General features: G+C 44.8%; 1 protein-coding gene across 1 annotated transcript; it reads right to left on the bottom strand.

The window, feature by feature from the left end:
• Positions 1 to 252: 252 nt before the first annotated feature.
• LOC112267638 (urokinase plasminogen activator surface receptor-like) lies at positions 253 to 7926 on the bottom strand. Its single transcript, XM_024445835.2, has 6 exons — positions 7836 to 7926; positions 7194 to 7331; positions 6931 to 7026; positions 1297 to 1449; positions 1087 to 1197; positions 253 to 910 (listed from the first exon to the last, which is right to left on the bottom strand). Exons 1-6 carry the CDS (start codon positions 7882 to 7884, stop codon positions 690 to 692), a joined length of 768 nt encoding a protein of 255 aa, XP_024301603.1. The 5' UTR covers positions 7885 to 7926; the 3' UTR covers positions 253 to 689.
• Positions 7927 to 21537: the final 13611 nt, after the last annotated feature.

The following is a 21537-nucleotide window of genomic DNA, read 5'->3' on the forward strand; positions in this document are numbered from 1 at the left end:
AATAAATCAATCAATAAAATGTAAAAGTCCCTTTTACATCAACAGTTGTCACTAAGAGCTTTACAGTAACCTGGCCTACACCACAAAGAGCTTTACGGTAACCTGGCCTACACCACAAAGAGCTTTACAGTAACCTGGCCTACACCACCAAGAGCTTTACAGTAACCTGGCCTACACCACAAAGAGCTTTACAGTAACCTGGCCTACACCACCAAGAGCTTTACAGTAACCTGGCCTACACCACAAAGAGCTTTACAGTAACCTGGCATAGACCACCAAGAGCTTTACAGTAACCCATCATAGACCACCAAGAGCTTTACAGTAACCCATCTTAGACCACCAAGAGCTTTACAGTAATCTAACAGGCTAGATTAAAAGAAAAGAAAGTTAGAATACCCATAATTTCATCACTCAACACAACCTCCAAGTTTAATAAATGAAATGCATCATTTCAGAAGAGTTTCTGTCCAACACCATCAAGTAGTCTTTTGTTGGTCAGAATTGTTATAATCAGCAGCCTTCTGATGAGCAACAAGCAACAGATCCCACAGTACTCTAGTGGGTCAGGGAGTGACAAGGTTGTTACACTTTGGACAACACAGAGTGTGATAGCCCCAGAAGTAGATGCCCACATAACTAATCCGCGTGAGAAAAATATGCAAATCCTCAAGAAACCCCAATCAAGATATTCATTGATCGACTGATTGTAGAAGTGTGGTGGTTGTTATCCCAACTAGCAGAGCGAGGACTGTAAGTGCTACAGGCTGAGCGGAATTCATAGCCCTGTTTCTGTTGCAGAGACTTCCCTCACAGCAGGACACAGAACCAGAGTCAGAACCAGAACCGGAACCACACATACTCCTGGAGACACAGCCTCGAAGAGTCACAGACCGACCATTACTTGCTGTCACTACAGAGAAAATATTACATTAGATTTAAAAAATATATTGTCAAAAACAATACAATATGAATGAAAATTACAGAGATAATTCAAATAAACCTAACATTTCTTATAACTGTATTCATTACACAAGGACAAAGTATAGCATGAACACAAAAAAAAAACATTAATTGTATGTACTGTACCTGTGTCATTAAGACAGTGATCCTGAACTCCCTGGCAGGTCACAGCCTGATTACAAACCTCATCTTCTGGATCAGTGCAAGAAAAACACTCAAGTCCATTGTGGGGGTTGTCTGGAGAAACAACAGGACAACTCATGTAAGGATCAGACAACAAAAGATAATCTAATTCAACAAAGAACAATGGAGTTCAAAGTTAGGAAGAATATTTACCAGAGAAAGTGTCACTGTTGCAGCCAGATGAATTGCAGCACGAAGAAGTGAATTGATGGAAACCGATATTCAAAGACATTTTGGGGCTTGACTGACAAAAATGGTCATCCATGCATCCCTTCACGATCCTCTCATTGATACTTGAGTTTGAAACTGAAAGGTAAAAGATACAAAATAAAATGATTCATAACAATGGTAAGATAGTACTAGAGAAGGTATACTCAGAGCTGGATGAGACAATGCCAAGACTGTGCAAAGCTGTCATCAAGGCAAAGGGTGGCTACTTTGAAGAATCTCAAATATACAACATATTTTGATTTGTTTAACACTTGTTTGGTTACTACATGATTCCATATGTGTTATTTCATAGTTTTGTTGTCTTCACTATTATTCTACCCTTGAATGAGTAGCTGTGTCCACACATTTGACTAGTACTGTAAGTATTCACACCCCTGAGTCCATACTGTGTAGAAGGACCTTTGGCAGCGATTAGAGCTGTGAGTATTTCTGGGTAAGTCTCTAAGAGCTTTCCACACCTGGATTGTGCAACATTTGACCATTATGTTTTTCAAAATTATTCACATTCTGTCAAATTGATTGTTGATCACTGCTAGATAACCATTTTCAGGTCTTGCCATAGATTTTCAAGTGGATTTAAGTCAAAACTGTAACTCGGCCACTCAGGAACACTCACTGTCTTCTTGGTAAGCAACTCCAGTGTAGATGTGGCCTTGTGTTCTAGGTTATTGTCCTGCTGAAAGGTGAATTCATCTCCCAGTGTCTGGTGGAAAGCAGACTGAACCAGGTTTTGCTCTAGGATTTTGCCTGTGCTTATCCTGAAAAACTCCCCAGTCCTTAACAATTACAAGTGTCATGACTGGTCTGTTGGGGTCAGGTTACCGTGGACCATAATCCTACAGAGACACACCCACCAGCGGGGGATCGAGAGGTATGGAAGTGGAGGGTTTTATTACATCCATTGTAAATCTTATGGCAGCAGACAAAATCCCTTTTATCCTCTCAGTATGGAGGGATGGACTGACTAATGGGCCCACGGAGAATCTACCTCTGAACAGTAACATGCAATTAATGGACTTATTTTTCGTCAGCCAAAACGATAGTAATGATGATAGATGGAATATGAAAATGAATGTCATTTTTGTTATGTTATAAAAAGTTAAATGACAACATTATAACAAACAAACAAACAAACAAAAACATTGTAATTTGAAGAGTTTTCGCAAGATATACCTGATGTTTGCATATTGTACGTTGTGTGGAAAATGTCCAGATCAAAGAGAATGTTTTTGTGAAGATGAAATGTGAAGTTAGTTGTCTAAATTGGATCTGAGTAAAGTCCAGACCTTGCCTTGTAACTCGTTACGCCCAGAGAACTTGCCCCGAAGGCAGAAATACCCATTTCTGACCCAAGGGAATAAAACACGTGAGTTAAGAACTAGGTGACAACCAAGGTGTGAGTCGTCAGCAACCCCAAAACTTAACACGAGGTTGAAGAAGACAAAGGAACCTTTTAAAAACCTGTGCTATGGATGAGTCTAAGAGGGTGAATTCAAGCAGGACCACCTGGTTATTATCTCCAATGAATCGTGTGTCTACACTACATTCATTCCCACGTTGGAGCCCTGAGCTACACTGCTGGCTGGCTGTCCACAGAAGACCCCTTTCAGAACCAGGGGTGAGGAAACAGACCACTAAGAGAAAGGACACTGACACCGTGAGGACAAACAGAGAGTTACACCCGGTAACGGAAGACGTGCCGTCATCAGAGAAGTCAGAACCCGGTCCACGAAAAGACACCCCATCGGAGACCTTCAACACGTAATGACATCATTATATTCTGACCCATACGAGCAGCAGTTCGGGGCAAGGTTAGGGTTAAACTAAGCATAGTTGACAAATGCACCCAAGTGTGCTTTTCTCTCATGCTTCTCTCTCTCTTTTGAAATCCCCATTTTGTGTAAAACGTGTCACATTGTGTTGGCCCGCTAGGGACTGTGTTTGTGTATCTTATATTATCATTTCAGCTTGTTAGTAAATAAGTAATCAACTCAATTTGTGTGGTACGGACTTATTTAGTGGGACTAGGGTTTATGCAGATTCCAGGATTATGCGACATTCAGAATGAGACTATAGAGGAAACTAATTAATTGGTGACTGTTGTGAAATCGATATTCTGATATTCTTTGAGTTAATTTGGGAAATAGAAACTCAATAAAGCCAAACTTTCCCATGGTGCCCCCGGTTAATGAGTTAATAATTGCCTGATTCATTTAATCACGTAATTATAAACCGTTAATCATTCGATGAGCAGCAGTCGTCACATTAATCAATACAACGTTACGACACAAGCATACGCATAACATGATGCAGCCACCACTATGCTTGAAAATATGGAAAGTGAAATTCAGTAATATGTTGTATTGGATTTGCCCCAAAAATTTAACTTTGTATGCAGGACAAAAAGTGAATTGCTTTGTACGTTTTTTTACAGTATTTCTTTAGTGGCATGTTGCAAATAGGTTTTGGGTTATTTTTTTATTCTGTACAGACTTCCTTCTTTTTACTCTGTCAATTAGCAACTACAATGTTGTTAATCCATCCTCAGTTTTCTCTTATCACAGCCATCAAACTCTGTAACTGTTTGAAAGTCACCATTGTTACCAGTCACCATTGGCCTCATGGTGAAATCCCTGAGCAGTTTCCTTCCTCTACGGCAACTGAGTTAGGAAGGACACCTGTACCTGGTTGTATTGATACACCATCCAAAGTGTAATTAATTACTTCACCATGCTAAAAGGAATATTCATTGTCTGCTGTTTTACCCATCTTGTCACGTTCTGACCTTTATTTCCTGTGTTTTGTATTTAGTTAGTATGGTCAGGGCGTGAGTTGGGTGGGCAGTCTATGTTTGATTTTCTATGATTTGGGGTTTTCTATGTTTCGGCCTAGTATGGTTCTCAATCAGAGGCAGGTGTCATTAGTTGTCTCTGATTGAGAATCATACTTAGGTAGCCTGGGTTTCACTGTGTGTTTGTGGGTGATTGTTCCTGTCTTTGTGTTTTGCACCAGATGGGACTGTTTTGAGTTTTCACATTTCTTGTTTTTGTTAGTTTGTTCATGTAAAGGGATTTATTAAAACATGAATCAAAACAACCACGCTGCGCTTTGGTCCGCCTCTCGTTCAGATGAAGAAAACCATTACAGAATCACCCACCCAACTCGGACCAAGCGGCGTGGTAAACAGCGGCGATGACAGCAGCAGCAGCGGCAACAACAGCGGCCAGCATCACAGGACTCCTGGACATGGGAGGATGTATTGGATGGCAAGGGTTGCTACACCTGGGAGGAGATCCTGGCGGGAAAGGATCACCTTCCATGGGAACAGGTGGAGGCAGCTAGGAGAACAGAGGCAGCTAGGAGAACAGAGGCAGCCGGAGAGAGGAGCCGGCGATATGAGGAGGCAGCACGGCAGTGCGACAGGTACGAGAGGCAGCCCCCCAAAAAAATTTTTGGGGGGGTCAGACGAGGTGTGGTACTAAGCCAGGTAGCAGACCTGAGCTCACTCCTCGTGCTTATTATAAGCAGCGCATTACTGGTCAGGCATCGTGTTATGCGGTTAAGCGCACGGTGTCGCCAGTGCGTGCCCATAGCCCGGTGCGCTATAGGGCAGCCCCCGAAAGTGCCATGTGAGTGTGGGCATTGAGCCAGGGCGTATGGTGCCTGCTCAGCGGGTCTGGTCGCCGGTACGCAGTTTTGGTCCAGGTTATCCTGCGCCGGCTCTGCGTGCTGTGTCTCCGGGGCGCTGGGAGGGTGCAGTGCGTCCTCTGCCTGCGCTCCGCTCGTGCCGGGCAAATGTGGGAGTGGAGCCTAGGGGAGAGATGCGTGTAGTGAGCACTAGATCTCCCGTGCTTATCCACAGCCCGGTTCAACCTGTGCCTGCACTCTGGAGGGTCCGGGCTAGAGTAGTTGTCCAGCCTGGGGAAGTGGTGCCAAGGTTGCGCACCAGAGCTCCAGTGCTCCCCCACAGCCCGGTCCTTCAGGTGCCTCCTCCTAACACCAAGCCTCCTGAGGGTCTCCCCAGCCTGGTGGTTCCTGTGGCAGCCCCACGCACCAGGCTGTCTCTCTGTCTCCTCCCTGCAGGTGGTCCCGCCTGTCCGGCGCCGCTGCCGGAGTCTCCTGCCTGTCCGGCGCCGCTGCCGGAGCCTCCCGCCTGTCCGGAGCCTCCCGCCTGTCCGGAGCCTCCCGCCTGTCCGGCGCCGCTGCCGGAGCCTCCCGCCTGTCCGGCGCCGCTGCCGGAGCCTCCCGCCTGTCCGGAGCCTCCCGCCTGTCCGGCGCTGCTGCCGGAGCCTCCCGCCTGTCCGGCGCCGCTGCCGGAGCCTCCCGCCTGTCCGGCGCCGCTGCCGGAGCCTCCCGCCTGTCCGGCGCCGCTGCCGGAGCCTCCCGCCTGTCCGGCGCCGCTGCCGGAGCCCGCCTGTCCGGCGCCTCCCGCCTGTCCGGCGCCTCCCGCCTGTCCGGCGCTGCTGCCGGAGCTCCCGCCTGTCCGGCGCCGCTGCCGGAGCCTCCCGCCTGTCCGGCGCCGCTGCCGGAGCCTCCCGCCTGTCCGGCGCCAGAGCCCGTCAGCCCAGAGGCGCCAGAGCCCGTCAGCCCAGAGGCGCCAGAGCTTCTGCCCCTCTGTCCAGAGCTTCTGCCCCTCTGTCCAGAGCTTCTGCCCCTCTGTCCAGAGCTTCTGCCCCTCTGTCCAGAGCTTCTGCCCCTCTGTCCAGAGCTTCTGCCCCTCTGTCCAGAGCTTCTGCCCCTCTGTCCAGTGGGGTCATTGAGAGGGGTGGCCATGGTGAGAAAGCCACGGAGGCGGACAATAAGGCGGACAATAAGGCGGACTAAGACAATGGTGAAGTGGGGTCCGCGTCCTGCACCAGAGCCGCCACCGCGGATAGACGCCCACCAGACCCTCCCCTATAGGTCAAGGTTTTGCGGCCGGAGTCCGCACCTTTGGGGGGGTACTGTCACGTTCTGAACTTTATTTCCTGTGTTTTGTATTTAGTTAGTATGGTCAGGGCGTGAGTTGGGTGGGCAGTCTATGTTTGATTTTCTATGATTTGGGGTTTTCTATGTTTCGGCCTAGTATGGTTCTCAATCAGAGGCAGGTGTCATTAGTTGTCTCTGATTGAGAATCATACTTAGGTAGCCTGGGTTTCACTGTGTGTTTCTGGGTGATTGTTCCTGTCTTTGTGTTTTGCACCAGATGGGACTGTTTTGAGTTTTCACATTTCTTGTTTTTGTTAGTTTGTTCATGTAAAGGGATTTATTAAATCATGAATCAAAACAACCACGCTGCGCTTTGGTCCGCCTCTCGTTCAGATGAAGAAAACCATTACACATCTACTAATAGATGCTCTTCTTAGTGAGGCATTAGAAAACCTCCCTGATAACTGTTGTTGAAAAAAACTCAACATTGAATCCATTTTAAATTCAGGCTGTAACACATCAGAATGTGGAAAAAGTCAAGGGGTGAGAATACTTTCTGAAGGTACTAACTCACTTATTACAATAATTAATGAAAACATAATCAATGAAAACAATTCCAGTCACATAGTTTTTTTAGTTTTAACTTACCAACGTTGGGGTTGGTTGCTGTACGGTCTTTTCCCCAGCGGATATCAATGTCAACGTCCCAAATGCTAAAATGGATGCGTCCTCTGTCATTAACAGCTACAATGTCAAAAGTCAAACAAAGGGCATATTTCAAAACATGTGACAAGTTAATACTACTTACTATGTCCATTCAAATGTACAATGTAAATGATTCACGTAAGTAGTCAAACTGCAGTCTCAAGAGGTTTTCTCTGGCTTAGATAAAATGATATGTTTAATCTTACCGGAGGATTGCAGAGAGCTGCTGGAGTTTGTGGAACACACTTGTCCATCACTGCAGGTCTCCAGGGTTTGTTCTAAGCAGTGGGTGTCTGCTGGATCTTTACAGGTGAAACACTGCAGAGCGGCTGAACAAGAGACGGCTACAAGAAACATTCATGTACAGTCACCAGACCTGGGTTCAAGTCATATTTAAATTATTTTAATTGCTTTCACAATTCACATACATTTCAATTTAAAATATTTGGATATGATTATTTAGAATATACAAGTGAAACGTATCGCCATGTATTACAAAATACTCAAATATACAAACATTTAAAGACTGTAAACATTTCAATATACTTGAACCCAGGTCTGTTTGGTCCTAGTGTTATTTGAGATCACATATTTGGAAACAAGAATTTGAGAATTGTTTTAAATAGTAGGATATTTATAGGACATTTTTTGAATACACTTTCAAATACTTCTAATTTATGAAGTTTATTCGGCACCAATATTATTTGAAAATACTCAAATATACAAGAATATAAGAATTTAAATAACAAATAGTTAATTACACAGGTATTTGAACCTACGTCTGAAAGTAACACAATTGTCTTATTACAACATTTAACTAACCAAATGAAAGATGTAGAATATATTACCAATGCAGAGCAGCATACAAGCCAGTAAGAGAATGATGGTGTGTTTCATTCTGAGCTGAAGCAATGATTACCAGTACAACAAATGCCTGTTTCCAGGACCTTATATAATGTGTAGTCACAAAAGAGTGAAAGACACAATGGAAAACAATAAGAATGATGTGTCACTCAATCTTTGTTTGTTCCTGGGGCATTGCAACCACAATCTACCGGAATATTTACCACACAGACATTGTCACCATGTTAAAATCTACCTAACTCTTCGCTCCCACCCTTACTCCTACCAGTATATCACATTCACATTTCCTTCAGGCTCAAACAAAGACAATTGAGAAATATAATACTGCACAGAACAAAAGCAGAATATTGCATGTCATGTTACCATTGCATGCCTTAACATGTTCCCAGTATATTCAGTTGCTGAAATATTCTGTGTTTGTGCATGAGTATCAGTATGTGTTTTGAGTCATTGTTCAGGCATACAATGTGTTTTTAATCCTCTCCATACTAGGTAAGGACATTCTAAAAGACTGGACATCTATTGACTAAAAGACTGGACGTCTAACGGTCTAAAAGACTGGACATCTGGACCATACAATCAGCTCTCCTGACTCCTTGACCCTTCAATCAGCTCTTCTGACTCCGTGACCCTTCAGTCAGCTCTCCTGACTCCGTGACCCTTCAGTCAGCTCTCCTGACTCCGTGACCCTTCAGTCAGCTCTCCTGACTCCGTGACCCTTCAATCAGCTCTCCTGACTCCGTGACCCTTCAGTCAGCTCTCCTGACTCCGTGACCCTTCAATCAGCTCTCCTGACTCCGTGACCCTTCAGTCAGCTCTCCTGACTCCGTGACCCTTCAATCAGCTCTCCTGACTCCGTGACCCTTCAGTCAGCTCTCCTGACTCCGTGACCCTTCAATCAGCTCTCCTGACTCCGTGACCCTTCAGTCAGCTCTCCTGACTCCGTGACTCTTCAGTCAGCTCTCCTGACTCCAAGTGACCCTTCAATCAGCTCTCCTGACTCATTCGTGACCCTTCAATCAGCTCTCCTGACTACTATCTACTGACCCTTCAGTCAGCTCTCCTGACTACTATCTACTGACCCTTCAATCAGCTCTCCTGACTCCGTGACCCTTCAATCAGCTCTCCTGACTCTATCTACTGACCCTTCAGTCAGCTCTCCTGACTACCTTGACCCTTCAATCAGCTCTCCTGACTCTACGTGACCCTTCAATCAGCTACTCCTGACTCCGTGACCCTTCAGTCAGCTCTCCTGACTCCTACTGACCCTTCAATCAGCTCTTACTGACTCTACGTGACCCTTCAGTCAGCTACTCCTGACTCTACGTGACCCTTCAGTCAGCTCTCCTGACTCCGTGACCCTTCAATCAGCTCTCCTGACTCATGTTTCATCTGTGACCCTTCAATCAGCTCTCCTGACTCCGTGACCCTTCAGTCAGCTCTCCTGACTCCGTGACCCTTCAATCAGTTAACCTCTCCCTATAATCAGCTCTCTCTCTCTCTCTCTCTCTCTCTCTCTCTCTCTCTCTCTCTCTCTCTCTCTCCTGACTCCGTGACCCTTCAGTCAGCTCTCCTGACTCCGTGACCCTTCAATCAGCTCTCCTGACTCCGTGACCCTTCAATCAGCTCTCCTGACTCCGTGACCCTTCAGTCAGCTCTCCTGACTAAACCGAAATGACCCTTCAGTCAGCTCTCTGATTAAAATATACATTTTAATGTATTATTGGCCATGTACAGTGTTGTAAAAATGTGCAAGTGGTTAATCTCTCACTCTATCCTCTATAATCTCCCCATCATCTCTCTCTGTCTCTCTATCACCTATCTCTCTCGATCATATCTCTGTATTGTCTCTCTCGATCATCTCTCTCTCTATCATCTATATATCTTTCTCTATATCATCTCTTTCTTTTATCTCTCTCTCTCTCTCATCTCTCTCGATCATCTCTCTCTCTATCATCTATATATCTTTCTCTATATCATCTCTTTCTATTATCTCTCTCTCTCTCTCATCTCTCTCTTTCATCTCTCTCTCTCTTTCTCTCTATCATCTATATACTGTATATCATATATTTCTATTCTCTCTCATCTCTCTCTTTCATCTATATCTCTCTCTCTATATATATATATATATCATATATTTATATTCTCTCTCTCTCTCTCTCTCTATCATCTCTCTCTATCATCTATATACTGTATATCATATATTTCTATTCTCTCTCATCTCTCTCTTTCATCTATATCTCTCTCTCTATATATATATATATATCATATATTTATATTCTCTCTATCTCTCTCTCTCTCTATCATCTCTCTCTATCATCTATATATATTTCTCTATATCATCTCTCTTTCTATGACCTCTCTATCATCTATATATATTTTTCTCTATCACCTCTCTCAATCATATTTCTCTCTCTATCATCTATCTATCTCTCTCTATCATCTATATATCATTCTCTCTATCGTAGCTCTCTATCATCTATCTCTCTCAATTGAATTCAAATCAATTCAAGGGGCTTTTTCTGGCATGGATAACATATGTTAACAATGCCAAAGCAAGTGAGGTAGAAAATAGACAAAAGTGAAATAAACAATAAAAACAGTAAACACTCCACTGACATAAGTTCCAAAAGAAGAATAAAGACATGTCAAATGTCATATTATGTCTATATACAGTGTTGTAACGATGTACAAATGGTTAAAGTACAAAAGGGAAAATAAACCAGCATAAATATGGGTTGTATTAATAATGGTGTTTGTTCTTTACTGGTTGCCCTTTTCTCGTGGCAACAGGTCACAAATCTTGCTGCTATGATGACACACTGTGGAATTTCACCCAGTAGATATGGAAGTTTATCAAAATCGGGTTTGTTTTCGAATTCTTTGTGGATCTGTGTAATCTGAGAGAAATATGTTTCTCTAATATGGTCGTAGATTTGGTAGGAGGTTAGGAAGTGCAGCTCAGTTTCCACCTCATTTTGTGGGCAGTGTGTACATAGCCTGTCTTCTTTTGAGAGCGAGGTCTGCCTACGGTGGCCTTTCTCAATAGCAAGGCATTGCTCACTGAGTCTGTACATAATCAAAGATTTCCTTATGTTTGGGTCAGTCACAGTGGTCAGGTATTCTGCCGCTGTGTACTCTCTGTTTAGGGCCAAATAGCATTCTAGTTTGCTCAGTTTTTTATTAATTCTCTCCAATGTTTCAAGTAATTCTCTTTTTGTTTTCTCATGATTTGGTTGGGTCTAATTGTGCTGCTGTCCTGGGGCTCTGTAGGGTGTGTTTGTGTTGTGAACCGAGGCCCAGGACCAGCTTGCTTAGGGGACTCTTCTCCAGGTTCATCTCTCTGTAGGTGATGGCTCTGTAGGGTGTGTTTGTGTTTGTGAACAGAGCCCCAGGACCAGCTTGCTTAGGGGACTATTCTCCAGGTTCATCTCTCTGTAGGTGATTGTCACGTCCTGACCTTAGTTCCTTTTTATGTCTCTGTTTTAGTTTGGTCAGGGCGTGAGTTGGGGTGGGCATTCTAGGTTTTTGTTCTAGGTTTTGTATTTCTGTGTTTGGCCTGGTGTGGTTCCCAATCAGAGGCAGCTGTCGATCGTTGTCTCTGATTGAGAACCATACTTAGGCAGCCTGTGTTCCCACTATGATTTGTGGGTAGTTATTTTCAGTTTAGTGTTTTTATTGCACCTTGCAGAACTGTTCGTTTGTCGGTTTGTTGTTTTTTGTTCCAGTATTCATCTTTATGCTCTGGACACTACGCTGACAGACACAGCAAACCTTCTTGCCACAGCTCGCATTGATGTGCCATCCTGGATGAGCTGCACTACCTGAGCCACTTGTGTCGGTTGTAGACTCCGTCTCATGCTACCACTAGAGTGAAAGCACCGCCACTATTCAAAAGTGACCAAAACATCAGCCAGGAAGCATAGGAACTGAGAAGTGGTCTGTGGTCACCACCTGCAGAACCACTCCTTTATTGGGGGTGTTTTGCTAATTGCCTATAATTTTCACCTGTTGTCTATTCCATTTGCACAACAGCATGTGACATTTATTGTCAATCAGTGTTGCTTCCTAAGTGGACAGTTTGATTTCACAGAAGTGTGATTGACTTGGAGTTACATTGTGTAGTGTATATCATCTCTCTCTATCATCTCTCAATTCAATTCAACTCAATCACATTCTCTCTATCCATCATCTCTCTGTATCATCTCTCTGTCATCTCTCTCTGTTTATCATCTCGCTCTCTCTCTATCGTCTCTATTTTATCTATATCATCTATCTCTCTTTCGCTCTATCATCTCTATCATATCTCTCTCTATCGTATCTCTCTATCATCTCTGTATTGTCTCTCTCTTTCATCTCTCTCTCTCTCTCTAGCAGGGAGAGTCAACTCTAGAGGTTAATATTTAATGGGAGAGTCATCTCTAGAGGTTAATATTTAATGGGAGAGTCATCTCTAGAGGTTAATATTTAATGGGAGAGTCATCTCTAGAGGTTAATATTTAATGGGAGAGTCATCTCTAGAGGTTAATATTTAATGGGAGAGTCAACTCTAGAGGTTAATATGTAATGGGAGAGTCAACTCTAGAGGTTAATATTTAATGGGAGAGTCAACTCTAGAGGTTAATATGTAATGGGAGAGTCATCTCTAGAGGTTAATATTTAATGGGAGAGTCATCTCTAGAGGTTAATATTTAATGGGAGAGTCATCTCTAGAGGTTAATATTTAATGGGAGAGTCAACTCTAGAGGTTAATATGTAATGGGAGAGTCAACTCTAGAGGTTAATATTTAATGGGAGAGTCAACTCTAGAGGTTAATATTTAATGGGAGAGTCATCTCTAGAGGTTAATATTTAATGGGAGAGTCATCTCTAGAGGTTAATATTTAATGGGAGAGTCATCTCTAGAGGTTAATATTTAATGGGAGAGTCAACTCTAGAGGTTAATATTTAATGGGAGAGTCATCTCTAGAGGTTAATATGTAATGGGAGAGTCAACTCTAGAGGTTAATATTTAATGGGAGAGTCAACTCTAGAGGTTAATATTTAATGGGAGAGTCATCTCTAGAGGTTAATATTTAATGGGAGAGTCATCTAGAGGTTAATATGTAATGGGAGAGTCATCTCTAGAGGTTAATATTTAATGGGAGAGTCAACTCTAGAGGTTAATATGTAATGGGAGAGTCATCTCTAGAGGTTAATATTTAATGGGAGTCAACTCTAGAGGTTAATATTTAATGGGAGAGTCAACTCTAGAGGTTAATATGTAATGGGAGAGTCATCTCTAGAGGTTAATATTTAATGGGAGTCAACTCTAGAGGTTAATATGTAATGGGAGAGTCATCTCCACTGAGTGTGTATGTGCTGTACGTACAGGGCGTTTGGAAAGTATTCAGACCCCTTCACTTTTTCCACATTTTGTTATCAAATCAAATCAAATCAAATTTTATTTGTCACATACACATGGTTAGCAGATGTTAATGCGAGTGTAGCGAAATGCTTGTGCTTCTAGTTCCGACAATGTAGTAATAACGAACAAGTAATCTAACTAACAATTCCAAAAAACTACTGTCTTATACACAGTGTAAGGGGATAAAGAATATGTACATAAGGATATATGAATGAGTGATGGTACAGAGCAGCATAGGCAAGATACAGTAGATGATATCGAGTACAGTATATACATATGAGATGAGTATGTAAACCAAGTGGCATAGTTAAAGTGGCTAGTGATACATGTATTACATAAGGATGCAGTCGATGATATAGAGTACAGTATCTACGTATGCATATGAGATGAATAATGTAGGGTAAGTAACATTATATAAGGTAGCATTGTTTAAAGTGGCTAGTGATATATTTACATCATTTCCCATCAATTCCCATTATTAAAGTGGCTGGAGTAGAGTCAGTGTCATTGACAGTGTGTTGGCAGTAGCCACTCAATGTTAGTGGTGGCTGTTTAACAGTCTGATGGCCTTGAGATAGAAGCTGTTTTTCAGTCTCTCGGTCCCAGTTTTGATGCACCTGTACTGACCTCGCCTTCTGGATGACAGCGGGGTGAACAGGCAGTGGCTCGGGTGGTTGATGTCCTTGATGATCTTTATGGCCTTCCTGTAGCATCGGGTGGTGTAGGTGTCCTGGAGGGCAGGTAGTTTGCCCCCGGTGATGCGTTGTACAGACCTCACTACCCTCTGGAGAGCCTTACGGTTGAGGGCGGTGCAGTTGCCATACCAGGCGGTGATACAGCCCGCCAGGATGCTCTCGATTGTGCATCTGTAGAAGTTTGTGAGTGCTTTTGGTGACAAGCCGAATTTCTTCAGCCTCCTGAGGTTGAAGAGGCGCTGCTGCGCCTTCCTCACGATGCTGTCTGTGTGAGTGGACCAATTCAGTTTGTCTGTGATGTGTATGCCGAGGAACTTAAAACTTGCTACCCTCTCCACTACTGTTCCATCGATGTGGATGGGGGTGTTCCCTCTGCTGTTTCCTGAAGTCCACAATCATCTCCTTAGTTTTGTTGACGTTGAGTGTGAGGTTATTTTCCTGACACCACACTCCGAGGGCCCTCACCTCCTCCCTGTAGGCCGTCTCGTCGTTGTTGGTAATCAAGCCTACCACTGTTGTGTCGTCCGCAAACTTGATGATTGAGTTGGAGGTGTGCGTGGCCACGCAGTCGTGGGTGAACAGGGAGTACAGGAGAGGGCTCAGAACGCACCCTTGTGGGGCCCCAGTGTTGAGGATCAGCGGGGAGGAGATGTTGCCTACCCTCCCCACCTGGGGGCGGCCCGTCAGGAAGTCCAGTACCCAGTTGCACAGGGCGGGGTCGAGACCCAGCGTCTCGAGCTTGATGACGAGCTTGGAGGGTACTATGGTGTTGAATGCTGAGCTGTAGTCGATGAACAGCATTCTCACATAGGTATTCCTCTTGTCCAGATGGGTTAGGGCAGTGTGCAGTGTGGTTGAGATTGCATCGTCTGTGGACCTATTTGGGCGGTAAGCAAATTGGAGTGGGTCTAGGGTGTCAGGTAGGGTGGAGGTGATATGGTCCTTGACTAGTCTCTCAAAGCACTTCATGATGACGGATGTGAGTGCTACGGGGCGGTAGTCGTTTACCTCAGTTACCTTAGCTTTCTTGGGAACAGGAACAATGGTGGCCCTCTTGAAGCATGTGGGAACAGCAGACTGGTATAGGGATTGATTGAATATGTCCGTAAACACACCGGCCAGCTGGTCTGCGCATGCTCTGAGGGCGCGGCTGGGGATGCCGTCTGGGCCTGCAGCCTTGCGAGGGTTAACACGTTTAAATGTCTTACTCACTTCGGCTGCAGTGAAGGAGAGACCGCATGTTTTCGTTGCAGGCCGTGTCAGTGGCACTGTATTGTCCTCAAAGCGGGCAAAAAGTTATTTAGTCTGCCTGGGAGCAAGACATCCTGGTCCGTGACTGGGCTGGGTTTCTTCCTGTAGTCCGTGATTGACTGTAGACCCTGCCACATGCCTCTTGTGTCTGAGCCGTTGAATTGAGATTCTACTTTGTCTCTGTACTGGCGCTTAGCTTGTTTGATAGCCTTGCGGAGGGAATAGCTGCACTGTTTGTATTCAGTCATGTTACCAGACACCTTGCCCTGATTAAAAGCAGTGGTTCGCGCAGCCTTACATTACAGCCTTATTATAAAATGTATTAAATAAATGTTTTCCTTATCAGTCTACACACAATACCCCATAATGACATCACAATACCCCATAATGACATCACAATACCCCATAATGACGTCACAATACCCCATAATGACATCACAATACCCCATAATGACAAAGCGAAAACAGGAGTAACTTATTTCCTTTAAAAAAAATTTTTTTTTTTTTGCTTTGTCCTTATGGGGTATTGTGTGTATCTGAACACATATTAACATAGTGAGGTTTCACTCCATTACCTCAACATTTAAATGACTCCTACTGTCCTGTGATCACAGGAGAACATTCAAATGAATCCTACTGGCCTGTGAACACAGGAGAACATTCAAATGACTCATACTGTGCTGTGATCACAGGAGAACATTCAAATGACTCCTACTGTCCTGTGATCACAGGAGAACATTCAAATGACTCCTACTGTCCTGTGATCACAGGAGAACATTCAAATGACTCCTACTGCACTGTGATCAGAGGAGAACATTCAAATGACTCCTACAATACTGTGATCACAGGAGAACATTCAAATATTTTTTTTTTCGCTTAGACGTTGTAGTGTCCTTTAAGGTTCTTCTCCACAGTGAGTGATCCTCTTGTTGTGTAATACCACTGACTAACTGGGTGTTCGTTGTAAATGAATGGGAGTGTGGTTCTATCGTCGTCATTGTCCTTATACTGTAATATCTAATAATGTAATAACTAATACTTTAATAACTACAACTGTAATAACTAAAACTTTAATAACTAATAATGTTATAACGAATACTGTTATATGAACCCAGTGGTATAGGAACCCAGTGGTATAGGAACCCAGTGTTATAGGAACCCAGTGATATAGGAACCTAGTGGTATATGAACCTAGTGGTATATGAACCTAGTGGTATAGGACCCTAGTGGTATATGAACCTAGTGGTATTTGAACCTAGTGGTATATGAACCTAGTGGTATATTAACCCAGTGATATAGGAACCTAGTGGTATATGAACCTAGTGGTATATGAACCTAGTGGTATATGAACCTAGTGGTATTTGAACCTAGTGGTATATGAAGCTAGTGGTATATGAACCTAGTGGTATATGAACCTAGTGGTATTTGAACCTAGTGGTATATGAACCTAGTGGTATATTAACCCAGTGATATGGGAACCTAGTGGTATATGAACCTAGTGGTATATGAACCTAGTGGTATAGAACCCAGTGATATATGAACCCAGTGGTATAGGAACCTAGTGGTATATGAACCCTGTGGTATATGAACCTAGTGGTATATGAACCTAGTGGTATATGAACCTAGTGGTATAGGAACCCAGTGATATATGAACCCTGTGGTATAGGAACCCAGTGGTATATGAACCTAGTGGTACAGAAACCCAGTGATATATGAACCTAGTGGTATATTAACCCAGTGGTATATGAACCCATTGATATAGGAACCCAGTGGTATATGAACCCAGTGGTATAGGAACCCAGTGATATATGAACCCTGTGGTATAGGAACCTAGTGGTATATGAACCTAGTGGTATAGAAACCCAGTGATATATGAACCCAGTGGTATATTAACCCAGTGGTTTATGAACCCAGTGGTATATGAACCCAGTGGTATATGAACCCAGTGGTATATGAACCAGTGGTATATGAACCCAGTGGTATAGGAACCCAGTGGTATATGAACCCAGTGGTATAGGAACCCAGTGGTATAGGAACCCTGTGGTATATGAACCTAGTGGTATATGAACCTAGTGGTATATGAACCCAGTGGTATATGAACCCCGTGATATATGAACCCAGTGGTATAGGAACCCAGTGATATATGAACCCTGTGGTATAGGAACCCAGTGGTATATGAACCCAGTGGTATATGAACCCAGTGGTATATGAACCCAGTGATATATGAACCCAGTGGTATATGAACCCAGTGGTATATGAACTTAGTGGTATATGAACCTAGTGGTATAGGAACCTAGTGGTATAGGAACCTAGTGGTATAGGAACCTAGTGGTATATGAACCTAGTGGTATAGGAACCTAGTGGTATATGAACCTAGTGGTATAGGAACCTAGTGGTATAGGAACCTAGTGGTATAGGAACCTAGTGGTATAGGAACCTAGTGGTATATGAACCTAGTGGTATAGGAACCTAGTGGTATAGGAACCTAGTGGTGAATAGGAACCTAGTGGTATATGAACCTAGTGGTATAGGAACTAGTGGTATATGAACCTAGTGGTATATGAACCTAGTGGTATATGAACCTAGTGGTATATGAACCTAGTGGTATAGGAACCTAGTGGTATATGAACCTAGTGGTATAGGAACCTAGTGGTATATGAACCTAGTGGTATAGGAACCTAGTGGTATATGAACCTAGTGGTATAGTGGGAACCTAGTGGTATATGAACCTAGTGGTATAGGAACCTAGTGGTATAGAACCTAGTGGTATATAACCTAGTGGTATATGAACCTAGTGGTATAGGAACCTAGTGGTATATGAACCTAGTGGTATATGAACCTAGTGGTATATGAACCTAGTGGTATAGGAACCTAGTGGTATAGGAACCTAGTGGTATATGAACCTAGTGGTATATGAACCTAGTGGTATAGGAACCTAGTGGTATATGAACCTAGTGGTATAGGAACCTAGTGGTATATGAACCTAGTGGTATAAGAACCTAGTGGTATATGAACCTAGTGGTATATGAACCTAGTGGTATATGAACCTAGTGGTATATGAACCTAGTGGTATAGGAAGCTAGTGGTATAGGAACCTAGTGGTATAGGAAGCTAGTGGTATAGGAACCTAGTGGTATATGAACCTAGTGGTATATGAACCTAGTGGTATAGGAACCTAGTGGTATAGGAACCTAGTGGTATAGGGACCTAGTGGTATAGGAACCTAGTGGTATATGAACCTAGTGGTATAGGAACCTAGTGGCTTCCACAAAGGAAAGTGTGTGTGTGTGTGTTTTTGTAAACTATCATGACAGCTCTCTCTTTGACGAGAGATCTTATCTCTCCCGGACCACTTAAACTGACACCTGAAATGGAAGTGTTCCATTTTTATATCCGAGGTTTGTCTTAAAGAGACAATGGACCATTGATTTAATGTATCTCTCTTTCCACTTACTTCCCTCCCTGCCTCTCATTTCTCCTCCCTCTTTCCCTGCCCACCCGTTAAATGCCTCTCCTCTCCTTACTTCCCTCCCTGCCTCTCATTTCTCATCCCTCTTTCCCTGCCCACCCGTTAAATGCCTCTCCTCTCCTTACTTCCCTCCCTGCCTCTCATTTCTCCTCCCTCTTTCCCTGCCCACCCCAGTTAAATGCCCCTTCTCTCATTCCTTCCCTCCCTACTCGCCTCTTCTCTCCTACCTTCCTTCCCTCCCTCCCTGCCTCTTCTCTCCTTCCTTCCCTCCCTACCCATCTCTTCTCTCCTACCTTCCTTCCCTCCCTCCCTGCCTCTTCTCTCCTTCCTTCCCTCCCTACCCGTCTCTTCTCTCCTACCTTCCTTCCCTCCCCCCTCCCTGCCTCATCTCCCCTCTCCCCTCCCTCCCCCCATCTCATCTCCTCCCTCCCCCTTCCTTCCCCCTCCCTACCCCTCCCCTCTCTTCTCCCTTATCTCCTCCCTTCCATCCCTCCCTCCCCATCTCATCTCTCCCTCTCCCTCCCCATCTCCTCCCTCCCTCCCTCCCTCCCCATCTCTTCTCTCCTCCCTCCCCTCCCCTCCCCATCTCTTCCTCCCCCTCCCTCCCCATCTCATCTTTCCCTCCCTCCCCTCCCTCCCCCTCCCTCCCCATCTCTCTCCTCCCTCTCCCTCCCCTCCCTCCCCTCCCCCCTCTCTTCTCTCCTCCCTCCCCTCCCTCCCCATCTCTCTCCTCCCTCCCCTCCCTCCCCATCTCTCTTCCCTCCCCTCCCCATCTCCCTCCCCTCCCCCTCCCCATCTCATCTCCCCTCCCTCCCCTCCCTCCCCATCTCATCTCCCCTCCCTCCCTCCCCCCATCTCTCCCCCCCCTCTCCCCATCTCCCTCCTCCCTCCCTCCCTCCCCATCTCTCCCCTCCCTCTCTCCCTCCCCCCTCCCCCCTCCCCCTCCCCATCTCTTCTCTCCCTCCCTCCCCTCCCTCCCCATCTCATCTCCCCTCCCCCCCTCCCCATCTCTTCCCTCCCCTCCCTCCCCATCTCATCTCCCCCCCTCTCCCCTCCCTCCCCATCCCTCCCCATCTCTTCTCTCCTCCCTCCCTCCCCTCCCTCCCCATCTCCCCATCTCCCCATCCATCTCCTCCCCTCCCTCCCCTCCCTCCCCATCTCTTCTCTCCTCCCTCCCCTCCCTCCCCATCTCTCTCCCTCCCCTCTCTCCCCTCCCTCCCCCCTCCCTCCCCATCTCATCTCTCCTCCCTCCCCCCCTCCCTCCCCATCTCATCTCCCCTCCCTCCCCATCTCATCTCCCCTCCCTCCCCCCTCCCTCTCCCCTCCCTCCCCATCTCATCTCCCCTCCCTCCCCTCCCTCCCCATCCATCTCCCCTCCCTCCCCATCTCATCTCCCCTCCCTCCCCATCCTCTCCTCCCCTCCCTCCCCATCCCCATCTCTTCTCTCCCCTCTCCTCCCCTCCCTCCCCCCATCTCTTCTCCCCTCCTCCCCATCCTCCTCCCCCTCCCTCCCCTCCCCCCCGTCTGTCTCTTTGTAATGTCTGCATTAGTCATTCGGCATCCATCCTCTGCTGTCACCACAGAATGTGTGAGGGTGTCTGAAGCCCTTAAAGGAGATGTTCAACCATTTTTTTTAATGTTATATTGCGTTTGTGTATCTCTGAGTGATGTGCTATCTATTCCCTGGGACATGTTTTCATGTGTATCTGAGTTGTTGGCGGTCAAGCAGGCAGAAATCCGTCCGGTATGACGTAGCACCGTGATAAAGTCTCTCTCACTACACTGGAAGATAATAGGAATATGATATTAATATCGCTAATACGTCTATCATACATGTCAGATGTCAATACTGGCTGATGTCATAACTCGAGATGATGTCTTCTCTCTAATGAGCCATTGATCATATTGTTGCCATAATCCTACCTGGAGAAATGTTGAATTTAACAGAGTCCAGGGTGCATTGCATGGTGCCATTGTCAGAGATATTATAGAAAGGAGATAGGAATTCAATGAATGAAATTAGTAAAACGCCCCACCCACCAGACTGTCGACCAATCGCGTTCACGTTGTCATGCTACGTCACGTGGTTGCTAAGTTAATTGTCACGCAATCCCTTCTAAAAGTCTGTGCATTTGTCGAGAAACGTGCCCTATTTTCCTGGAAAGAACGTAATGTCACGATTCCAAAGCTATACTATATTATATATAGTAAGTTAATTATCTCACATCTCAGAAAAAAACATGTAATGTTGTACTTCTTGTTGACGAAATAAATGTGTGCTTAATGTTCGGTTTATGAGCTAGCGCCAAATAGACTACGTTTTCTAGCTAACTAGCTACTTAGCTAGCCAGCCAGCCCATAGAAAGAGCATTGCATTGTGGGTTTTGTAGTCAAATTGAGCTGCAACAGATTTCCACAATGATTGTCCATGTTGCTACCAACCTTATTATAACATCAGTATGAAACATTTGTTCACAAAAAAAATATTATTCTTACATATTAGTGTTATTTTACTCTGTACATTAGAAGAATTAGTGGTTTTGGGTGGATCTTTCCTTTAGGGTTATTATTTAACCCCCCCCCCTCTCTCCCTCTTCTCCATCTTTGTTTCTCAAACTTTCTCCCAGGAGCTATACAGACCTTCAGTGTGTTTCGTGATGTGATAAGATCTGACGAACACTGCTCTCTCTCTAGTTCAAATCAAATCAAATGTATTTATATAGCCCTTCTTACATCAGCTGATATCTCAAAGTGCTGTACAGACAGAGGGAGTTCTCGTTCTCCTTCAGGACAACACACTTACTAATGTTACCAACAGAAAAACCAACCTCTCTGTCTCGTCCTCTTCTCTGTCAATTCAATTC

This window comes from Oncorhynchus tshawytscha, linkage group LG14, assembly GCF_018296145.1.
Source record: "Oncorhynchus tshawytscha isolate Ot180627B linkage group LG14, Otsh_v2.0, whole genome shotgun sequence".
Taxonomy (NCBI): Eukaryota; Metazoa; Chordata; class Actinopteri; order Salmoniformes; family Salmonidae; genus Oncorhynchus; species Oncorhynchus tshawytscha.

What these genes read in the sequence shown, in the direction of transcription:
- LOC112267638 (XM_024445835.2), bottom strand. Translation starts at nt 7,884, where the DNA reads ATGAAACACACCATCATTCTCTTACTGGCTTGTATGCTGCTCTGCATT. An exon ending in TTGTATGCTGCTCTGCATTG is followed by an intron (nt 7,332 to 7,835) that starts GTAATATATTCT and finishes TGTTTCTTGTAG; the next exon opens with CCGTCTCTTGTTCAGCCGCT. An exon ending in AGCAACCAACCCCAACGTTG is followed by an intron (nt 1,450 to 6,930) that starts GTAAGTTAAAAC and finishes TTTACCTTTCAG; the next exon opens with TTTCAAACTCAAGTATCAAT.